The sequence below is a fragment of the Diplotaxodon limnothrissa genome, linkage group LG3, assembly GCF_057381915.1.
Source record: "Diplotaxodon limnothrissa isolate DT_005_m linkage group LG3, D_limnothrissa_male_GT1.1, whole genome shotgun sequence".
In the NCBI taxonomy this organism is placed as follows: Eukaryota; Metazoa; Chordata; class Actinopteri; order Cichliformes; family Cichlidae; genus Diplotaxodon; species Diplotaxodon limnothrissa.
In genome coordinates, this window is record NC_140598.1 from 42,040,958 (window position 1) to 42,062,493 (window position 21,536).

Here is a 21,536-nt window from a genome sequence, read left to right on the forward strand (position 1 = left end):
CAGGTTTTAAGCTAGTTTTTCTATCTTTTAACACACATATTAAAGCAGCCTTGCAAACAGCAACAACAATGCCATCACACATTTCTTTACAATACTTCATTGCTGCGATTGGTCTGTAATTGCACCCAGATTGCAGATTTTGTTGCAGAGACATGAAAGCTCAGTGTGGCTAATTTTGATACTCACATTACAGGAGAACCAGCCGATTGGTAATCATACTGTTTCTGAGTGCAATTCCAGACTAGCAAGGTTAAGCCATCTAAAGCACACTAACTGCTACTGTTTACATTCTTAAAAAATGAACCCATTTTCAGCACATCTGTGCTGCAAAGTTGCAGCTTATCACTTTTTGATCAATGCAAGGATGCGCTGAAAATAAGAAGTCCCTTCAAGAGTGTAAAATAAAAAGCTTCTAGCTTTGAGTTAAACAGCGTTTGCCCCCAAATCTTCAATTTTCACACAAACCTGTTACAGTTAATTCATCAAACACATCTGGAACTGATTAGACAGAAACACTTAGTTCACAATGAGGTTAGTCGTTTCTGCAAGTAAGAACAGCAAACAGTGGTTTTCACATTTCCTGCGGAAATGCTTTGTTTACAGAACTGTTACAAAATATCCATCTGGTTCAGTCTTTCTGTGGGGTGTGATGATGTCATTTCCTTCTAGCATCATAGTTTTATGTACTTTAAAATAGTTATTGATGCAAACACAGTCAAATGGCACGATTATGATGAAGCACCTCATCAAACATAGGCAAAAGTCATCGTCTCTTAGATAATGAGGTAACACTATATTTGGAGGAGGTAAGCTGCTCCACCCCCTCCCAAAAGACAAAAATAAATAAAGAACAAAAAAAAATTACATAAATAAATTAATATGCCATTCAATTAATCAAAAATAATTTGAAAATAATAAATAATATAGGCGTTAATGTTTTACTTTGCCTCTGTATTCATTCACCTTCATATTAATTACTTTCCTTTACCATCTTTTTTTTCCAGAGACGTGGTGTTACACCCCATACGAGACTCCACGACTGCACTGTGGAGATGGACATTTGTGTGCAGCGCAGATGAGAAATGAAGGCAGCAGTTCAAGTGTTTGTTCTAATACACCAACAGCAAGAGGATGGAGGAAATGCAAGCCAAGGGTGGCGCGGCTGGGAGGGAGGAGAGATGGACAATGGGACGAGGGAAAGAGTGTCTCACCTGGGCAGCCTATAACGAGTGACCCAACACCAACAAAAAAAGGATGGAGGGATGAGAGGATGGATGGAGATGATGATGGTGGTGGTGGTGTTGGGAAAAAAGATGAAAGTGACAAGGAGGAAGAACAGAGACATGGAAAAATACAACAATACAAAAACAAAGAGGGAGAAGACATTCTCGTGGGTGATGCAGTGTTTGATAAACAACACGATTCAAACGGGCAACTGTGATGATGGAGACTGTGAAAGAACGATGTGAACAAAAGAGGAATGAACCAGAGCTGGTGCAGGGATGAGAGGTGAAGGATTTCAGTAGAGATCACAACAAAGTCATATTTCACCTTCTTTTGCAATAATTCACACTAAGAATCTCTCAAAGGTACAAATTCGAGTGTAAAATGTGCAAAAAATATAACAAAACCCCCAAATCATTTCTTTCTCTCACCTGGTGGTCCTCTCAGACCCTTACTACCATCAGGGCCAGGTGGACCAGGAATGCGACCATCTGGGTCACCTGGAAGCCCAGGAAGGCCAGGATTACCAGGAAAACCGTTAACTCCGCGTTCTCCTTTCCGACCAGGAGCACCAGGACGTCCATCAAACCCTTCAAGAACAGACTTTGTTTACAAAGTGTTGCTTGCAGAAGCATTTAAATGCTAAGTCAGCTGGCATTTGTTATTTCAGGACACCCATCGAATACTATGTTTTTATTTGTTTTTATTAAAATAAGTAACTGACTTAAATCCTGCTACCCACCAGGCATTCCAGGTCCTCCGGGTGTTCCCGGCTGGCCCTTGTCTCCAGGAATTCCTGGTAAACCGTTCTGACCAGGAAATCCAGGTGTAGCTCCTAGCACCTCTCCAGGCTGGCCCTTGGCTCCAGGACGGCCTGGGAGACCGTCCTTACCCCTGGGCCCATCAAAACTCTGCCCTGGGATACCTGGAATACCAGGGTCCCCTCTGGGTCCAGTGAAACCTGCAGGGAATGACATCCCGAGCAACGCATTAAAATGCACAATAGTGAAGTTGGAAGCACCCTCTCTATCACTCTCTCTGTGACAGGAAGTTGTAACCAACCAAAGTTAAGGACAGGAAACCGCCAAAGATCAAGGTTAAAGATTAAATATCGATAGACTGAATGTGGGGGAAATTCAGAATTTTTGATTTCAGATGAAGTTCTGCGTGCACTCTGAATGTAAGCAGTTTATGTGAACAGATTTTTTGACAATTTGTCCCAGGTAATCAGTCTGCTATCACAAACAGATTGCATGTAATTACCACTTGATCCTATTTAATCACAAAGTGATAGCAGACTGACTGTCTTTTTGCCATTTTAACGCCATCTCGAAACACCAAGGTTGCTTTGAAGACATCACCTGCCCATGCGCATGGTTGTAGACGTGGCCCCTGCAACGCGAACATTTCAAGATCTCCATGTTTATTGACATGTTTTAAACATGTCATTTTGTTTACGGCACAGCCTCCAGTAACTGCCTAATCATAAATGCAGCACTAGAAGCAAAAGAAAAACCTGTCAGGGGCTGGGTCTGTGACCCGGTGTTTTGGGTTTATTTTGTATTTGTGATTTTATTATGTTAAGATTGAGATAATATTAAGTTCTGGTGTTATTATTTAGTTGGGGTTTAGTTGAGTTTTATTCTAGTTTTTGTTCCATCAGTGTCTCCTGATTTACGAGTCGTTTCCTGTCCTCTGTGTAGTCGGTCTCGTCCTCTGTGTTTTCACTTTCATTTATGCCAGTGCATTAGTCTCTCCCTTCTGATCCATGTTCTAATTGTCACCCTTGTGCTGTCGTGTCTATGCTCCATTATGTTTCCTGCTTGATTTTGTAAGTCTTGTTTCCATGTTCAGTGTGTTTAGTTTTGCTTCCCCTGTGGCGTCATGTTTATTTGTTTCAGCTGTGTTTCCCCAGCTGTTTCCACTTCCAGCATTACCCTTCGGTGTGTTTAAGTCGCCCATCTTCCTCTGTTGAGTGTCGGGCTGTTTGGTTGTCTTCATGTCAAAGTTTCCAACTGTCCGGGTTCATGTTCATGCTCATACTCATTTTCATGTTTTGATTATTTCACAGTTACATTTTTGCATGTTCGCATTCAGTTTCATGTCCTTGCCTCGTTCTTCTATTTCTTTTGTATCTTGTGTCTGCTTTTGGGTCCAATTCATAAACACACCAGCTATCCCTGCCATGTAATTGCATTATAAGAAGGCCTAAATCAGAGATTAGAGGATAATTAAATTAATTACACAATTCAATTCACATTACAATAAAAAAAACTTTGAGTTTCATTTGTAATTATTTGACTTTTGCATGTTATGTCTTATTGCAGTCTGGTACAGAGAAACCCCACCACGCAATTTTACCTTCAGGTCCACGCACGCCTCCGGTGCCGGGGTCTCCTCTTTCTCCTTTGGGGCCATCAAACCCTGGACGTCCAGAGGGCCCTTGCAGCCCTGGTTTACCTTTAAGACCTGGCAAAGAGGCACAATCATTCTGATGATTTGTTTCCCCAGTTTGTAAGCAATAGTCACAACAACATTACAAGCAGTAATACAGACAAAGTTGTTTCATAAAATTATTAATGAACATATTCATCTTATTTCTGTAAACACTGATTGAGAATCTTAATAGATCAACTACAAAACCTAGAGCCACAAAGTAAAATCATGCAATTTGCACCTGTATCTACAAATGAACAATGTGAAAGTGCATGCAAAGAGGACCTATTATGCTTTTCTCCATTTCCTGTTGTTCCATTGGTAGATTGGTGCATTAAACATGGGCAACGTTTGAAATGTTGAGGTCATCTTGTGTAAAATTAAACTACTACAATTTATTCTTGGATCCGTGATGTCATAGAGAGGGATAGGCAGCCAATCAGAGAACATATGGTGTAAAGGTGTGTGTGTGTGTGTGTGTTTGTGCCTAACTGTGATCATCATAGAGTTTAAGGCTTTAAGGCTGTAAAATCACCATAAGACATCTGTTAAATCGTACCTGGTTGTCCAAGGAAACCGGAATCGCCTGGGTCTCCTGCCTCACCCGTAAATACGCAAGCCAGAGTTTGTCCTGGTAGCAGTCATACACAGGTTAGCATTCAGACCTCAAGCACTTGAATACACATTTAGAGTGAACACTTGGACACATAATAGCACATCTACAAATGTATACCTATTTATATATATACACAGTTTTAGAGTTGTGTATTCTTTTCAACTAATCAAATCAGGGCAAAGAGTTGAAGTAGCGCAATGTAGCACAGGTCAAAATCACATGTTAAATACAAACAAAGACTTCAGTATAGTGAAACATCAACTTTAACACCATTGTAGACATATGTGATAATGTATTATTATAAATAACTGCAAGATAAACACAGTGACACAGTAAAATGTTGGATAATTATATTCAGTGAATGTTTTGTTGAGGTGCTGATTGTCTATCGCCTCCACTCACGCCAACAGAGACTTTTTGTGCAGGGAGTTAGAAGCAAATTCTTTATATTAAGAAGATAATGGGAATTAGAAATCCAGTGCAGGTTTTGTGTTTCATTTCATTCATTAATTAAAAGCATTTAGCAGAGGCTTGGCTTGAAAACATGCGCAAGATTTCAGCAGCTTTGATTGGAAGCCGAGCGCGTATAAACAGCCCTGAAGCTCGACAGTCAATCATTGACTGACTGGGCCTGAGTGGAAACCCTGAAGGTGCAGGGAGCGAGAAGCTTCCATCGGCCTCGTCATGAACAAATGATTGACAGTTAGCCAGTAGTTTCCAGAGTGCACTATGTTTCCCATGATTAAAGGAGGCTGGGGCTTTTTCTGAAAAGACTTCCCTTATGAAACATTTATAAGCTGTAATAAGACCTCAAACAATAGTCTGGGCTCCCAGACTGTGAAAAATATCTTTGACACAATGCTTTTTGACAGAGCTGCAGAAACACTGGAGTTTCTTAGGTGTTTACCAAGGGTCTACTAATATTACAAGGGCAGAATGATAAAAAGGATAAACATGGGCTATTTAGGAAAATGCAGAACCTGGCAACCCAAAGCTAATGAATGGCTTACATCCAGGCTATCACATCATTAACCCTCTGAGATCTAAGTCATCATCTGTGCCAAACCTAAGCTTAACTATAACCCCAAGCAATCAGAATCATTCTTTCTTTTTATGCCCAAATCTTGGCAATTAGGGAACGAAGACAACAACTTTTGTTTAACCAGATTATAGGCTTAGGTTTGGATTATGATCACAAGTTATTTTGTCTCCCTAAATATACTGAGTAATTTTTCCCTTTTCTATCTTCGAGGTCCTACAGGCTTGACTAAAGCAAAACCCATGGTTATATTTTTAATGGTCATCATTGATACCATGTCTTCTTTTCTCTCTGTTTTAGTTTCATGAATTATGACATTTACAGTTCTTTACACACTATTGCAATAACTTTGGACCCAACTGTTTGTGGGAGGTTTACTGGCCTAAAAAGTTTCTCTAGTTTCTGAAAGTCATATAATTGAAGCATCATTCATTGAATGTGGAATGCTCGTTTTTTGAAACCCATCAGACAGACCAAACAGGTTGCTTCCATTGTAAACAGCAGCAGCATAGTCATCCACCAGCTGCTCGTCTGCCTGCAACTAACTCTAGAGGTTCTGTCAAAGGCTCACTAGCCTGGCTGGTGGATAAAAGAATCAGTTACCCACCCTGTCCCTCCTCGGCGTCATTAAGCCCTTCACAGATGCTTTCACCTGGATAGATACACATGCACAAAGGAGGTCAGAGAGACGAGGGGATGGATGGATGGGGGAGATAAAGACAGGTAGAGAGAGAGGGAGAGGCAGAAGGTGGCAGCATACAAAGCCACTTAGGTTGATTTGCATGCCCCAATAAAGCCATTGAGTTGGGTTTTCATCACAACAGGTATCAGCAAATCAGCAATAAGTTCATTCAGTTCAGGCAAAAACAGGTTATTGCCGTCAACATGAGAGGAGAGAGAGGAAGGAGGGGCATCTGTGCGCCAGCGATGCATCCAAACACTTCGTTCTCTCTTAACTCCTGCCAGCGACAATAACCTTCATATTAAAAGCAAAAATTAATCAGTCGTCATGGTATGAAAGCACACATTCATACTAAAGATGAGTGGCCAGCTGCTGCCGAAAGGCTTGTGTCATTTAGTCTCAGGAAGATGCGGGCGTCTGCTGCCGCCATCATTTTATATTCATTGTGGCTGTAGCAAAAAACTGAAAAGTGTAGCTAGAAGCTGACTGTTGATAAGCTAAAAGAAAAAAAGATTTGCAAAGGAAAAAACACACATAAACTATGTTTTGGTTTGGTTATGTAAATTTAGTTTAGCAGCAGATTTTTGGGTAAAAAGCCAGACATGGCAAACATCAAACTTCTCACCTGTTCTGAGACTAAACAAGCACAGTCGTTTTAGCTTAATCAGCAAATACATCATCATCATTAAGCATCAATCATTCCATTAAGGAAGCAGTTTATAGATTGTTGGCTGCAGGTGAAGTGTGTAAGTACATTAATGGAGACCGTTAATCATTTCGTTAATCGTTTGCTGCTGCAGCCGAGGAAACACGGAGAGCAGGAAGCTGCTTTGGAAGAGGAAATCTAACAAGAGCCACAAGCTCTGTCCAAGTCCTGGACAGGCTGCCTCACAGAGGTCTTATAATGATCTAGCATGTGAGGACGATAACTGTTGTGTGCTGAGGATGGACAGTGATGGGATGAGGTGGTGTGGATATCGCCCTGTGGAAGAAGACTGTATGACACACATTCACATATTTTCTGTCATTCTCTGTCTCACGGACACACACTCAAAACACCATTATTTACCTTTCTCTCCAGGTGAACCCGGTATACCTGGAGAACCAGGTATACCGGGTTCTCCAGGGTCTCCACGCAAGCCGGGTGCTCCATCATAGCCAATGCCCGGCTCACCAGGGCCTCCAGGACGTCCCTTAGAACCTGGAAACCCTTGAAATCCTTTTTCTCCCCTTGAGCCGATGCCTGCATCACCCTAGAGAGGAGAGGAGAGAAGAGGAAAGGAAAGGAAAGGAAAGAAGGCAAAGGAAAGGAAAGAAAAGAAAAGAAAAGAAAGAAAGGTGAGAAATGGAAGAGGGAATGGAAAATAAGGAAACAGGAAAGAGGATAGGCCATTAAAGGAAAGAGAAAACCAAGAAGAAGGAGAAAAGGAAAGTTAGAGGAAATATAAGAAAAAGAAAGTAAAGAAAGCAAAAAAGGGAAAGCAAAGAAGGTGAGTGGTAGAAAATATGAGTAAAACAAAAGAAGGATAATGAAAAGGTGGGAGAGAGAACAGAAGACAAAAGAAAATAAAAGGAAGGAAAAGAGAAAAAGGAAGGAAAGAGATGATAATATACAAAATAAAAGGGGAAGAACAGAAAGGCACAGAAATTATACAGGAGAAGAAATGAAATAAGGGAATGAGATGAAAAGACAGCAAAGAAGCGAGAGACGAAAAACAAAAGAAGAAGAAAGGGGAAAACACGAAATGAAAGGACAGAAAATATATGAGAGGAAAGAGGAAACAATGATCCTCATTTGGACGTCTTTTTAAAAACGTATTAAATGAAAATCTTTCTGAAGATGAACTAATATGTAAACTGTGTTTCGAAGGACTCACTGGGGGTCCAGGAAATCCAGGGAAGCCAGGCAGCCCGTCTCTTCCAGGATTTCCTGTTTCACCTGTAGGTCCTCTGGGTCCAGGATCTCCTATGACTCCCTTCAACCCCAGATTTAGGGTGGGGTAATATGGAGCCCCCTTCTCTCCCTTACGCCCGGAGAAGCCCCGCTGACCAGGAGGACCCTGCAAAGTTACAGAAATGTGAAACTTCAGAAACTGGTATGCATGCATTTAAATTACTTATCATTATGATTAATACGATGATGATGATGATGATGATGATTATTATTATTAATAATTCCCATTCAAGTCATATCAAGGGCAGAGTTTTGCTTACACTAGGTCCTGGACGACCACTGAAGCCTAGTGAACCGGGGTCTCCAAGAAAACCCTTCACCCCAGGCAGGCCAGGACTGCCATTGGTTCCTGGACGTCCAGGTGGTCCATCTAACCCCGAGAAGTCTCCTCCAGAACATCTGCAGTCACCAGGGTCGCCTGCGGGACGGCGGGATTAAGAATTGTAGATTGTCGCACTTTTTCTTCCATTTCCAGTTGTGTTTTAGTTTCCTTGGATACCAATGCTTCGTATTTGTATTTTGCTGCTTGCTTTTCATTTATTACTGTGTGGGTAAACTCCTCACTCACCTCTTCACTTCTCGACAACAATTTTGACTCATTTTGAAATACGCGATGATTTAAATATATTTTTTGCGAGAAACAAATCATTTCATTTCATGAAGTCTGCATATCTGCGTGTACCTCTAAACCCTTTGGCACCAATGTTTCCTGGAAATCCTGTGGGACCAGGCGGCCCGGGGCCTCCAGGGGGAGCAGTTGGTAGACCTTCAGAGTCACCTGCACAAACACACACGCAAAGCTACACCCATTAGAGGTTACACTGACCGCAAAGTAGTTTTAAAAGTCACAAATTGTTACTTTAAGATTTTACACAAACACTTTATACTTGTTTAAGTTTCTTGAACTGATTTATTGCTTTTCCTTTTGAAACCAAGCTTTCAATAACCGGAAAAGGAATTACTCAAGCCAGCAGAGCGGAAGTGCGGCTCGAAGCCACAGTTTAAAATCAGGTTAGTTTGCTTTGTTTGGTTTCCAGATTCGACAAAAGATTTAAGCTGCTGTTGCAAGATGAGAGGCTTATTTTTTGTCATCTTAAAATGTAAAACAACATGAACCCCTTCAGTGATTTTACATCGACCGTCATGGTTAAGAGCTACTCACCAGAAGCAGCATGCACAGCCTGTTGCAGTTCGGAGCCTTACCCCGGCAAAGAAAATACCCAAACACAGTCATCTTCCATGCCAGTGAAATCATCTTTTGTTTTTCCAATGATTTCCTTCCAGTATGTTACACAGACTGTTTCTTCCTGTGTTTCCATGTGTGTGTTTTACAAATAAACAGTCATTAAAGAAATCTTTTGCTAGCAAGCGTTAATGTCCACATGAGATCTGTGAATTACGTTCACAGCAGGCGACACCTTGTCACCAGAGATGAGAGAAGCAGCTTGGATCAGTAGAGAGAGCCTCTCATATCCAAGACTGAAGCTGGCTACACTCTATACTAACAACCGCTCCCTCCACAGCACAGAAGTGATCAAATAAAGCATTGTGGCAGCTAGATGCTGGCTGTGAAAGTTGAGTCTGTGGTTTTGAATTTCACTTTGGCAGCATGATTGTTGCTGGCGAGTTTCAAAGAAATATGGCTGCCTTTGGGATATGTGTGTGTGAATGGGTGGATGACTGGATATGTAAAGCGCTTTGGGGTCCTTAGGGACTAGTAAAGCGCTATATAAAATACAGGCCATTTACCATTTACCTGTAGGACTGACCTGTATCAGGATAGATGTAGCAGGGCTCAGCGTTTGTGCCTTGAAGGACAGCAAAGTCAGTCAGCTGTTATATTTGAAAGTGTTTCTATGTCTTGTCTTTCACTTCTACCGAGTAGTTGAATTTTATTGTGTTTAAAATGTAAAAACTTATTTTTTATATACTGAAAAATATTTTGCTTGAATCCCCGTAACCCCAACAGTAACAGAAACTGAGCACAACTTACACAACAGTCAAAGCTCAAACATGTATAAGAAAATTAGGAGGAAATAAAAATAAAGCTGTACTTTCAAATATTCGGTTTCTACTTCTGCTTGCCTGAGAGGGAAGGACCACAGAGCTTTATCTGCTGTTTTTGTGTAAATGTACCTGGAGGGCCTTGAGGTCCAGGAAGGCCACTGGGACCTGGGGGCCCAGGGAGTCCTGGGAAACCTTCAAAACCAGTGGGCCGTAAGCCGGGGTCACCCACTTCTCCTTTTACACCTTTGGGCCCAGGAGGACCTCGAAGACCTGTGTGCACAGACAGCTTCTGTTGTCTAAAGATCATTACTGATGGTGGTTAATCCTCCGTGATCAGTGTGAATTTGTGTGTATTACCTGGACCAAAACGATCAGGTCCTGGTTGGCCGGGAGGTCCTGGAAAGCCTTGAGGTCCCTGGTCACCCCGGGGTCCTGGAAAGCCACGTAAACCCGAGTCCCCTGGAGGTCCTGCAACCAATCACAGAAGAGGTGGTTAAAGGGCCGGTGGTTCACAGGAACACATGTGTAAAAAAAACTCAAGGTGTTACCTTGAATAGCATAACCCCCATTAACAAAAGAGCTAGGTCCTGGGGGTCCGGGGTCTCCCTGGTCTCCCTACAAGATGTACCCAAAAAACAGGTTAGAGCAGAAATATTGATGGTATCATCTCTCTAAACCAACATATAGATAAGTAACCATTTTCAGTTAGCTAACCATAAAACCCAGAGGGTGTATCTGAAAATGTGTCATTGTGGCAGAGTGATATTAACATTTTGTGCTTTCAGTGATGCTCGTTTGCTCTTCTGGCTGTAATGAGCGGTTGTTGAGTTACTGCCTTCTTCTCAGCTCAGAGTAGTCAAGCCGCTCTCCTTTGATATTAACAAGGCATCTTCACCCACCTTGCTTCCTCATTCTTTGCTCTGTTTGAACCTCAGCAGGTCATCTTGACCATGTCAACATGTCCAAATACGACTGCTGCCATATTATCAGCTGATTAGATATATGTTACCAAGAAGTCAAAAGGGTTTAATGAAATGTCCTGTAACTGCTAAGCTAGGATAGTGTCTATAAATGAAGATCCGTGATTAGGCAATTTAATTATTGTTAATGTTTTATATTAAAAAATATCCGCTTTTACAAGTTGTCATTACCCCTGTAACAAGAGTAGTATATTTTACAGATAGAGCAATAAAAATTGCTACCATCAGTGTGAGCACAGTAGCCCCATCTGCTGGTGAAATAGCAGAGAAGCTTTATACAAACTTTGCCCTTTCAGCTGCTGCCTTTATGCCTACGGCGTGTGGATCTGATATATTGTGGTGTTATAAATTCACAGGTTCACTACAAATGATATAAAACTTCTTTTTAGTAAGAAATGTTGATGTCTCTTTATAATAATTAGGATATAGGAAAACACAGCTGTAAGAAAATACCCGACTTGTACCATACAGCTGCTTTAGAGGAACAGTGATTCTACCTTGAATCCTGGGTAGCCCGATGAGCCTGGGGTGCCTGGACGTCCTTTGGGTCCCTGGGTGGAAGAAGAAAAATGAATCTAAATTGAACATACTGTACAGGTTTAAAGTCTAATGGCTATCATGCCGTGCAGCAGGGGTGTCTGTGTTGACAATAATATATATATTTTGTCATGAGTTAGGAAATAAGAGGATGCAGTAACTCCTGAGTTTCCTATAGATATTATGAGGTTATCTGAAGTGTACTTCGAAGTATGTACTGTATTTTTTCTTGGTTTTTGTGGGACTTTTTGGTTGTGAATGCACATGAATATGATTCTTAACATGGAGTAAGGGCAACAAATGTGTTGCTCTTTTTTTCTATGATTTAAGACCATCAACTACATTTTTACATGAAACCCCAATTCACTAAATAAAGGTAAAATTATATTTGATCCATATAGTAGATCCATCTACTACAACAGTAGATGGATCTCCTCTTCTATGTAGGAAAGACCATGTGTCTAATATAAGAGGATAACTGTGGGGATGAAGGCAAAGAAACAATTACTTTCACCTGTAAGCCAGCTGAGTATTTTCTGTGGCTCATAATTAATGTGAGAACTATTACTCTGTGCTTACAGTCTTACAAACCCTACCTGCAGTCCTGGAACACCGGGCGGTCCGTTAAACCCTGGAGCCCCCTGCTTGGCGAAAACACAAACAACACCCACCACAGAAGAAGAGGAAATGGTGAGGTTCCCCTCACAAAGGGAAATAAGGAAGGAATTTCAAACAGTAATGTCACTAAATGCACTTTAACTGAAGCCAAAAAGCGCAGAGTCTTACTCTGCTCCCGGGGTATCCAGGAATGCCCTTTTCTCCATATTCTCCAGGATAGCCAAAGGGTCCCTGTGATTAAGCGACAAAAAGGAAGGTCTCCTGAATCACAATTTCTCCTAAAATGCATCTTGCATGGTGGGCATGAAATAAAAAATAAACAAGCAAACTGTTTGAATACTTACAGGTAGGCCGGGTATTCCAGGGTATCCTTTAGTTCCCTTTGGACCGGGGTCACCCTTTGAGAGAGGCAACGAGAGAGCAAAGTAAACAACAGCAAAAAATCCATCCTTGTTACGCACTCCATCCCCATTTGTTTTTCATCCATTGCCTTTAATAAATCATGGATCCTGTTCACGTGTGGTTTCTTCTTTGCGCGGTAGAGCTTTAACTGGCATTTTGTGGATGAATTTGTGGAAGTGTTCCTGAGCCCATGGAATGATTTCCATGAGTGAATCATTCCTGTTTTTAATGCCGCGCCGTCTGAGCACCCAGAGATCACAGACAACCAATAGGAATCTTTGGATTCCCCCAGATTCTCCAAATCTTTTGATATTATGCGCTGTAGATGACGACATATTTTAAGTATTAATAATTTGATATTGAAGCACATTATTCTGAAATTATTCGACAATTTGCAAATTGTTGAACCTCTGCCCTGCATTACTTCTGAGAGGCTCTTTTTATATCCAGTCATGTGACTCACCTTTGGCCAGTTAACCATTTTTCTTAACATTACGCATTTTCTCAGCTATTCATAAAATATTTGCAAATCATTGCATTCAGTTCTTATCTAGAGCACATTTAAAGCGTCACAATTTGGGGGATAAGTGGGTTTTGTATTTAATTGTGCTAAAATCAGGATCGTCTGCGACAGTCATAGTTTGCTGGACAGTCAAGTAGACGTACTCCTCTTGTTGAAATGCATGCAGCACTGTTGTGCCTCAAGTCTGTTGCATGTAATTTAATAACAGTGACTGTTAGTGCCTCCCTAATTTACAGTTTTGATGAAGTGGAATTAAAGACGTCATTTTTCCACATCTTTTCCTTCCATTTGTCTCTTATTCACGTAGCCTGAGGTTTATTATTTGACCTTCCAGCTGTGAAACCTTTACTGACTCAGGCATGCAAAAGGTCTTATAAAAGTCTGGAGATCACTGAGGTCTCGGAGCAAGAGCTACCAAAAGAAAGGGTTGTCATTATCGTGACGTATGTGGCGTTTTTCCATCGCTGTGCGGCTGATCTGATTTAATCCTGCTTCAGTCTGATAAAAACAACACCTTGCTAAGAAAACGGTCTCATGCAGCTCGTCATTTAACAGCTTAATGTGGCTGCTGCTGTCTGCTTAGACCCTAAAGCACTAACATGGGGTGATTTCACCCACGCGGTGAGTAAATATCACTCAGTGGTATTTCCCAGGGGAATTCATATGCTCAAAAGGTATATGGTCAGCTGGTCACCTTCACCCTTCCAATTTTTTGTTCTTGTTGTTCATCTATCCTACTGTTTTCAGTGATGCAGGGAGTCTGTCACCTCCCTGGAAAAGGATCACATTTCCCAGGAAAAAGTTTCCATTTTTCTTTTATTTTTGTAGATTTTTTTCTCTTTGATACCTTTTTTTGTAGAGGGGAAATAAAAGAAGAGTCCTTTTTGCTGTGCATTTTTCTACTTTAATACGTTTTGGGAAGCATGTTTTAACTGATTTATTATATCAGGGGAAATGTTCCCTGACATTAGCGATAGCGTTACAAAACTAGATGTTAGTGTTGTGAATGCGTTCAATATAAAGCTGCAGCATTAGCATAGTGTTGGTTTTTAACTTTCTGAGTGGCCATAGGCTCAGAAACTATTCTGCTCGCCTCTACAAACAGAAGGTAGATGCATTCGCACAAAGTCTTGGTAAAGGACAGGAAGCTTTTTGCTTGTGTTTATATTGATCAGCCACGCTGGAGCGTGCTTTGGTTGCATGAAGCAAAAACAATATGTGTTGGGCAAATAGAGAGCTCGCTTTTCAAGAAATCTGCTAGATGACCATCGCTGTCATGTGGCAATAATTAAAAATCTACTTTTCCCAGTGACACATGGACATAACAGGAAGTCTTGGTTTGGATGTGTCGGTTACACCAAAGAAAAATGTCCGTTTCTCTCATTCATAAAGCAGTGAACTTGGGAGAAAAGTATGTAAGTAAGTGAAGCATACAAGTTTACCAACACATGATGGTGTCGATCACTTTCAGGCTGTTGCCACCATTAAAATGACTTTTTTATGTTTGAAACTGATTTTTTTGTGACAGTGAAATAAAACGCTAATTATGACTCGTGTTTCCCAACAAACCTGCATTCCTTTGTCTCCTTTGGGAAAACCCACAAACTCCACAACGCCATTGATCATTGGCTGGCCGGGGTCACCAGGCAAGCCCATGTCGCCCTGGATGCGGTGACCAAGGAAGAAAGAGCTGTTTACGCCGACGAAGCGCGGGAAAAAACAACCCCAGCTTTTGGAACGTTTAGGGGAAGAGAGGGCAGACTGTGGACTGGAGGATGGACGGCATGAGGCCGCGCAGGAAGCGGCTGAAGAGAGCACAGGCCGAGGAGAGGAGCGAGGAGCTTTATGGATGAGGATGAAGAGAGGCTGGTGTTTGTTGTTTCTTTACAACTTTAATCCTACTTACAGAAACTTTGAAGGAGGTTCAGACAGTAATAGTCAGATTCAATTTTAAGTTTTTTTTTAACTAATTATAAACAGATTTGATTTCTTTTGGCAGATCTCCTCATGTTTCCAAAATTGTCTGTACTCAAGATGTGTCAGTCTGTGTCATGTGTTTGAAAGCTACCAAAAAATTTAGGATCAATAGTTTGAACTTGAAAGCTCAGACATGCTGAGTTTATAACAGTTTATAAAAGTTTATAACAGAAACTTTTCACTAGGGTCCACTTTGCCGTCTTCACTAGACTGCAGTTTAATGCATAAACGTTATAAGCCTCAAACACATTGCACAATGACAACACATCCCAAGGAAGAAAAACTATTTAATCCAAACACCTTTCACAATAAAAGCTTCCTAGTTTTGGTGCAGAGCAATTTTTACTGAACCTAAACTCAGTGGTTTTCCAGCAGTTAATGATTCAGCACCTTTAATGCCATAGTTTGTCTCTCACACTCACAGTCTGCAGCATCTGTGTTGCTTTCATTACTTTTATTACAGCTGTAAAACAAATATGGGATAAATACTGTATTTCTTAAATGATCTTAATAAAAAAAATCAGGTTGGCTGAAAAATGTAAATGATTTTTTCTCCAAATTCTGATTAAAGATGCACGACTGCTGCTCTCTGTGAGTCTGGACAGTGATGACCGACCTCTCCTCCACCTCTCCCCGTGTCTCCTCACGTCCTCCCTCAGCTCCTTGTTTCCTCCCTCCAGCACGTCCTCCTCTCTGAGGTTTGTAAGGTTTGCTGCAATCACTGCTCCTCTTCTTTATTAGACCTTTGGCCTGCCTACTGCTGCATCGTTGCACTTCTTTCTTTTGGTTACTTTCTGCAGTGAAACCCCCACCACATCCTTGCGTGTGTTTTTGTGTGTCTGTTGTGTTAGCTCAAAAACCTTCGCTCCTTCCCTTCCTTTGCTGTGTTACCTTATCTCCTTTGTAGATAGTGAGTGTTTTTGGGCCGCTTAGCGACGTGTCGCCGGGACTACCCCTGGGTCCGGGAAGACCCACGTCACCCTAGAGTCCGAAATACACACGAAACACACTGTTAGCCAATCAGGAGACGCAAAGAGCAGAGGAGGGGAATGAAGGAAGGAAGGAGAGAAGGGGAGAGGAAAAGGAGAGAATGGGAGGATTATTTTACTGAAGCAAAGGTGAGAAAATAGCATCAGCACCTTGAAAAATCACATTAAATTATATTCACTGAACAGAGCAGATCTGGACTCTCAGTACAGTGTGAAGCAGAGTAGCATCAGAGCTGATCAGATGCAACTAATGTTAATCAAAGTTAATCTAACCTGCTGTTATGCATATAAATGTGCACACAGTCGATAAGGGACATCAGTCCTTATATTGAAAGTAGATCTTTTTAAAGCTTCTTTAGGCGAGAAGGTGACACCTGCACACTCTGTACGCTGTACAACATGAGGTGTATCACTCCTCTGGTTTTCCACCTGGAGACAGCGTTTACCCTACAGTCTGCCTTTGGTGGCAGCTGTGACATTTAGCTGTCGCCTCATTGCGCTGACACACAAAATAATTGTCTAATTTTATCCATTCTGGACTTTCACAATGAAAACCTTAACGTCTTCAGCTCGACCTCCTGTTCTTTTGTCTTCGAACCATACACCATTTCAGGTCTCACTAACATATTTTAAATCTTCTCTTTCCCACTTGCGGTTATCCTTCTGTCACAAATCACCTCTGACACTCGGCTCCACCCACTCCCACTCGACTGCACTCTCTTTTCTACCTCTCTTGTGCACTGCTCCTTGATTGAATGCTTGACCTCAGGTACCTTGACCACCTTTGCTTCTTGCATGTTCACCTTTCCACCTGTCTCCCTCTCATTCACAGACATGTATTCTGTCCTGCTTATACTGACTTGCCCTTTTCTCCCCAGAGCAGACCTCCACCTGCTCCCAACTCTCACTGCAGATCACAGTGTCATCTGCAAACATTGTAGTCCGCAGAAACTGCTGCCTTACAGTTGGACTCTTTTCTGTCATATAAATTTACTGCATTTTAGAAAAAGAAAAAGGAGGCAAAAAAAGAGGGTAAAATATAAATATAAGGCTCAAAAACAGATTAGAGAAGGTAAAGGAATAATAGCCGTGATAGATAAAAAAGAAGAAAGCTTAGTGACACTTTATATATTATAGTCAGTGTATAAAAATTCAAGGCCAGAATTAAAGAGAAATACACATGCTGCACATTTGTTTACTGAAAAAAGGTGTAATCCAATCCTAAAAGTGCATTTCACCAGGCTGGAGAAGATCCAGCTGTTTCCACATTCACTTCATCCCTGTTTTTATCCTTGCTCAGTCGCTACGGGTTTTGGTTGATCACAGCATGCATGCAGTGTGTGAGGAAGATGAATGTTAGTAGCACCTGTGCCATTTGTTCAATCGGTATGGGCGGGTGTGTGGATTGATGAGCGGGTGGTGAATAAGAAGTCAAGGAGTGGGAGAATGACCTACAAGTCTCAGCAATCATCACCAGAGGCCTGATGTGGTCAAGATGGGTAAATAAAATCATACAGGAAGCAGGAGCGAGTGGTTGCAGCACCCAGTTACAGCCCACAGGTTACAGTCCTCCAGAGTGACAACTCAGAAATTTCAACTGGTAAAAGTCCAGGGTGGGATAGACTCACATAAAGTCAGCTGGGATTAGCTCCAGCCCACTCGCAAATCTGAACTGGAGAGGTGTTTTTGAAACTGGATGGATGGGACGAATTTTGGGTGAATTATGGTGAGAAATCTCTGAGCTGTCATTCAACAATAAAGAAATCAGTCCGTGAAGCCACTGGACATCGGACAAACTCCCCGATCTAAAGAAAAGAAAAGAAATTGCCAAAATAATTGAACTTGGAGTTGAGCTGGTCAGGATTAAGCTGAGCGATCTGTCTCAGGGAGTCTGCGTTTGTCTCAGCGGCAGCACGGATCACATGAAGAACAAACCAGACCGAAACAAGCAGAGGCTCATGTGATTGTTTTTATCATTCAGGAAACAGATGCAAAAATCAGTCCAACACATGTGTCAAGAAGAGGATGGAGAGAGGAGGAAGGTGGAGGGATGCAGGAACGGGTGGGGTTAAAAGGAGAAGGAGGGAGGGATGCAATGGACGGAAGAAGAGCAGGCTGTGCCACCACCAAAATGTTAACATGCACGGCATTAAATCAATGAACTTTAGTGTCATTCGAGCCGACACACACACACACACACACACGCACACACACGCACACACACACACAGCTGGAGCACTTAAAGCCTGCTGTTGTCATTAGTGGTTGTAGAGCAGTGATTGCCAAAGTGTCAGTTGGGGCCCCCTGGTGGACTTTGCAGGTACTGCAGGCATGCCACAGTAACACTGTGTACAGTTCCTAATTCTATCATGAATATGAAATTATCAATTATGAACAAAGTGAATTAAAGCAGAATTTTCTGGCTTTAAGGGGGCCACAGCACTTTTCCCTTTGGGAATGGCTGCTTTACAATATAGAATCCATAACATTTTACTACAAAACAACGTGAAACAGTGGTTAAAGAACGTTTTTCACCAACATAATGACTTAAATCTGAGCTCTGCTTTAATAGCAGTTTATTATTAGCATTTGGGTCCCCGTGAGGTTAAAAACAAGTTTTTGCTCCAACAAATAGAAAGATTTTTTCTTTCTTTGGAAAGAAACTGGGGGCAGACATTTATATACATCTTATAGTGATGCTTCCATCAACAAATAAATGTAACTTGGTATAAATTCTAAAAGGAGACAAAGCTATTTCCTGCATGCCCTCACTGCTGATTTCCTGTTTCTCCTTTCTGTGACACGAGACTACATCCTAATCTTAAACACAGACTGTACAGAAAAGATGAGTCACAGGCTTATTTTCCTGCAGTCAAATGTGTTTAGCGAGCAGTGGACGTTTTGCTGACTTGTCAATCACAAGGCTTTCATACCTTAAAGCCCACCCTTCTTTATACTGTGCTGTTAATCTTTTTTTCTTTTCAAATGTTCCCTTTATCCCTCCATCCTCCTCTGTCACACCAAACATCTGCATGCCCACCTTCACTAGAGCCACACATCTTCCCTGAAGTCTTCCTCTTGTCCTCCTGACCGGCAGCTCCATCTTCACTGTTCTTCCCTCCTCTGCACATATCCAAACCATCTCAGCCTTGCCTCTCTTTAACCGTCTTCAAGCTGCTCAGCCTGAGCTGTTCCTCTGATGCACTCATTTCTAACTCTGTCCAATCTGCTCACGCTTCTGTTTTACTCTGAGTAGGAATCTAACTTATAAAACATGCTTTTGCAGATAAAACCATAAAAAATGAACACATAGATAGTTACACTGACTGTGGCAAACTTTAGACGCAGAACACTTTGCTTCCATATTTGTAGCATAAAGGGAGCACAACCATGGTTCCTGTTTGCGGTCTTTTTCACGCGTGTGCGATGAATGAATCACTGCCACGAGCAGCATCAGCAGTGCTGCTTGTGTACGTGTGACTTAAATTGATGAATCTGTTGTGAGCTCTGTGGTTTACAGCGTACCTTGTCTCCTTTCTCTCCTTGAGATGCGTCACTACGGCTCCCCTAAAAACAAAAAAAGGTTCATATGTACTTCTGGACAACAATGAGAGAATAAGAGAGGCTACCAAAAGGCAGCCATTTGTCTAAATTCAAAGAAATGATATGTCCCTTTAGTGTACCATTATACTTACCATTGGCCCTGGGGGACCGGGAGGACCTGGTGGGCCCTATAAACAGGACAAAGAGTCAGACTAAGCTCAATAAGTTAAAGATAAATAAACCTACATTCTGGCTGTAATGTGACTGGAACTAACTTATCACAGGGTTTGCAGGTTATACCACTTTTAAGCTAAAAAAATGTGCTACTAATATCTCTAAGTTTTAAACACGCTGTTACATAGAACCTAAATGCCTTCTTGCATAGAACTTTTATGAATGTACGATATTTAATAAAGCAATATTAAAGCAATCGTCACACAAGGCAGTAGAACAGTTTTTCCTTCATAATCACTGCATTCAGCATACTGCAAATTAGAAATTAATTAAACAAAAGAAAAGAAATGTGAAGGTGTAGATGCAGGGATCGGTCTGAGGAAGAGGAAACAGATAAATGAGTTTACATACTGGGTATCCTTCAGGTCCTTCGGGACCAGGAAAACCGACTGGACCATAAAGACCTTGTAAACCCTGCAGACATAAAACAAATGAAAACAAACCCACGTTACACAGCGGTGCTGTTTTCACTGTGGTGTAACATTATTTTAGACCACACATTGCTAACATCCAGTGCATATTTCACAGAGCTCAGTCGTACTACTACTTGCATTAAATATTTATGCTGTTGGGTGAAATAGTGAAAGAAACTCTTACAGGTGGGCCAGGGGGTCCTGGGTCACCCGAGGGACCCTGTATGGCCTAGATGAGGGCAATAAAGAGAAGAGCAAACAATAAATAAGATGCACCAACACCTCTGCACACATGGCAGAACACGGTCGTCTTCATTTGTGGCAAACATTGGGATTTTTACTCATGGTTATCAGCAGGAGTCAAAGTGGGCTCAATGCCACTCCAGCAGCTTCGGTAAATCAGAACTTAAATCTGTTAGCAGCTTTCAATAAACTGTATCAGGCTGGCAGTCGATCCAGCTGATGCCATCGAGTAACGTCGTCCTGCTGCACGCAAACGTTCTGTCTGTTCACTCATGTCATGTGTTCATGCTGCAAATGTCAATAAAGTTGTGCCACAGTAACCCGTTTCCTTCATATGCTGGGTAATTTGCAGTTCAATGTGTCAAAGAGATCAACAAATATCACCTAAATTAAAAACTCTTTCAGTGCAGGTTTATGTTTGTTTGTTTTTAGGTTGTTGGACTTTTTCCTCAATAAAGATGTTGCTGAACTTGTGGTTGTTAGTTTCAGTTTGTGTTAGAGTTTATTGACAAATTGAGATGCTTAGAAAATGCAAAGAAAACACATACAACAACATTTACTAACCACACATCTGTGTCTCGTTACCTTCCATTACCCTGATTACCCTTTTATGTACAAATAGTGTTGTCATTTCCTCAGGCTCTGTCGTCATCACTCTGTGTTCCTAGCCTCTTTATAAAGTAGCACAGGTTTAATTTACCTCTTTATTTCATGAACTCTGACACGTTTCGTTTACATCTGCCTGCCTGTGACTCGACATTTGGATCGCTTTGATCAACAACCACTCATCAATGACCGCTGGAGGAAATCTGAACTATCAATTGCGGGAGAATTATCTTTGTGAAAATATTAGTAACCTTTGCTTCACTTTTCCACACCTTCAGTTGTCCTACTGACTACTGAAATAAAGTTTATTTAGATAACCAATCAAAACTCAAATATTAAGTGGTTTTACTGCTAGAGAGGACTTCCTTTTCTTTCTAATCCATAGCTTCCCTATATGGAGATTGTATGTGTAAGGATGATGGGATGGGGGATTAAGGAGGAAAAGATGCAGGAACTAAAAGATTTGTCCAACCTAATAAAAAATTAGAGTAATGGAAGTGGAAAAGTAAAGTT

The 21,536-nt window shown here is 41.4% G+C and overlaps 1 protein-coding gene across 2 annotated transcripts in view; it reads right to left on the reverse strand.

Moving 5' to 3' along the window:
• The window catches only part of col4a6 (collagen, type IV, alpha 6), a 161,488-nt gene that overhangs the window by 21,861 nt on the left and 118,091 nt on the right, over nt 1-21,536 (reverse strand). The window contains exons 9-28 of one of the 2 annotated variants that reach the window (XM_085349349.1): nt 20,359-20,403; nt 20,113-20,175; nt 19,680-19,715; nt 19,510-19,551; nt 14,588-14,680; nt 12,438-12,491; nt 12,262-12,324; nt 12,072-12,116; nt 11,436-11,489; nt 10,507-10,573; nt 10,316-10,426; nt 10,088-10,228; nt 8,634-8,729; nt 8,212-8,369; nt 7,875-8,057; nt 7,067-7,250; nt 4,220-4,291; nt 3,586-3,693; nt 1,967-2,185; nt 1,656-1,814 (exon numbers count right to left, since the gene is read on the reverse strand). In XM_085349349.1, the coding sequence (XP_085205475.1) occupies nt 1,656-1,814; nt 1,967-2,185; nt 3,586-3,693; nt 4,220-4,291; nt 7,067-7,250; nt 7,875-8,057; nt 8,212-8,369; nt 8,634-8,729; nt 10,088-10,228; nt 10,316-10,426; nt 10,507-10,573; nt 11,436-11,489; nt 12,072-12,116; nt 12,262-12,324; nt 12,438-12,491; nt 14,588-14,680; nt 19,510-19,551; nt 19,680-19,715; nt 20,113-20,175; nt 20,359-20,403 (1,993 nt within the window). Of the gene's footprint in view, nt 1-1,655; nt 1,815-1,966; nt 2,186-3,585; nt 3,694-4,219; nt 4,292-7,066; nt 7,251-7,874; nt 8,058-8,211; nt 8,370-8,633; nt 8,730-10,087; nt 10,229-10,315; nt 10,427-10,506; nt 10,574-11,435; nt 11,490-12,071; nt 12,117-12,261; nt 12,325-12,437; nt 12,492-14,587; nt 14,681-15,886; nt 15,977-19,509; nt 19,552-19,679; nt 19,716-20,112; nt 20,176-20,358; nt 20,404-21,536 lie in introns of both variants that reach the window. The other variant, XM_085349351.1, reaches the window with a different exon arrangement.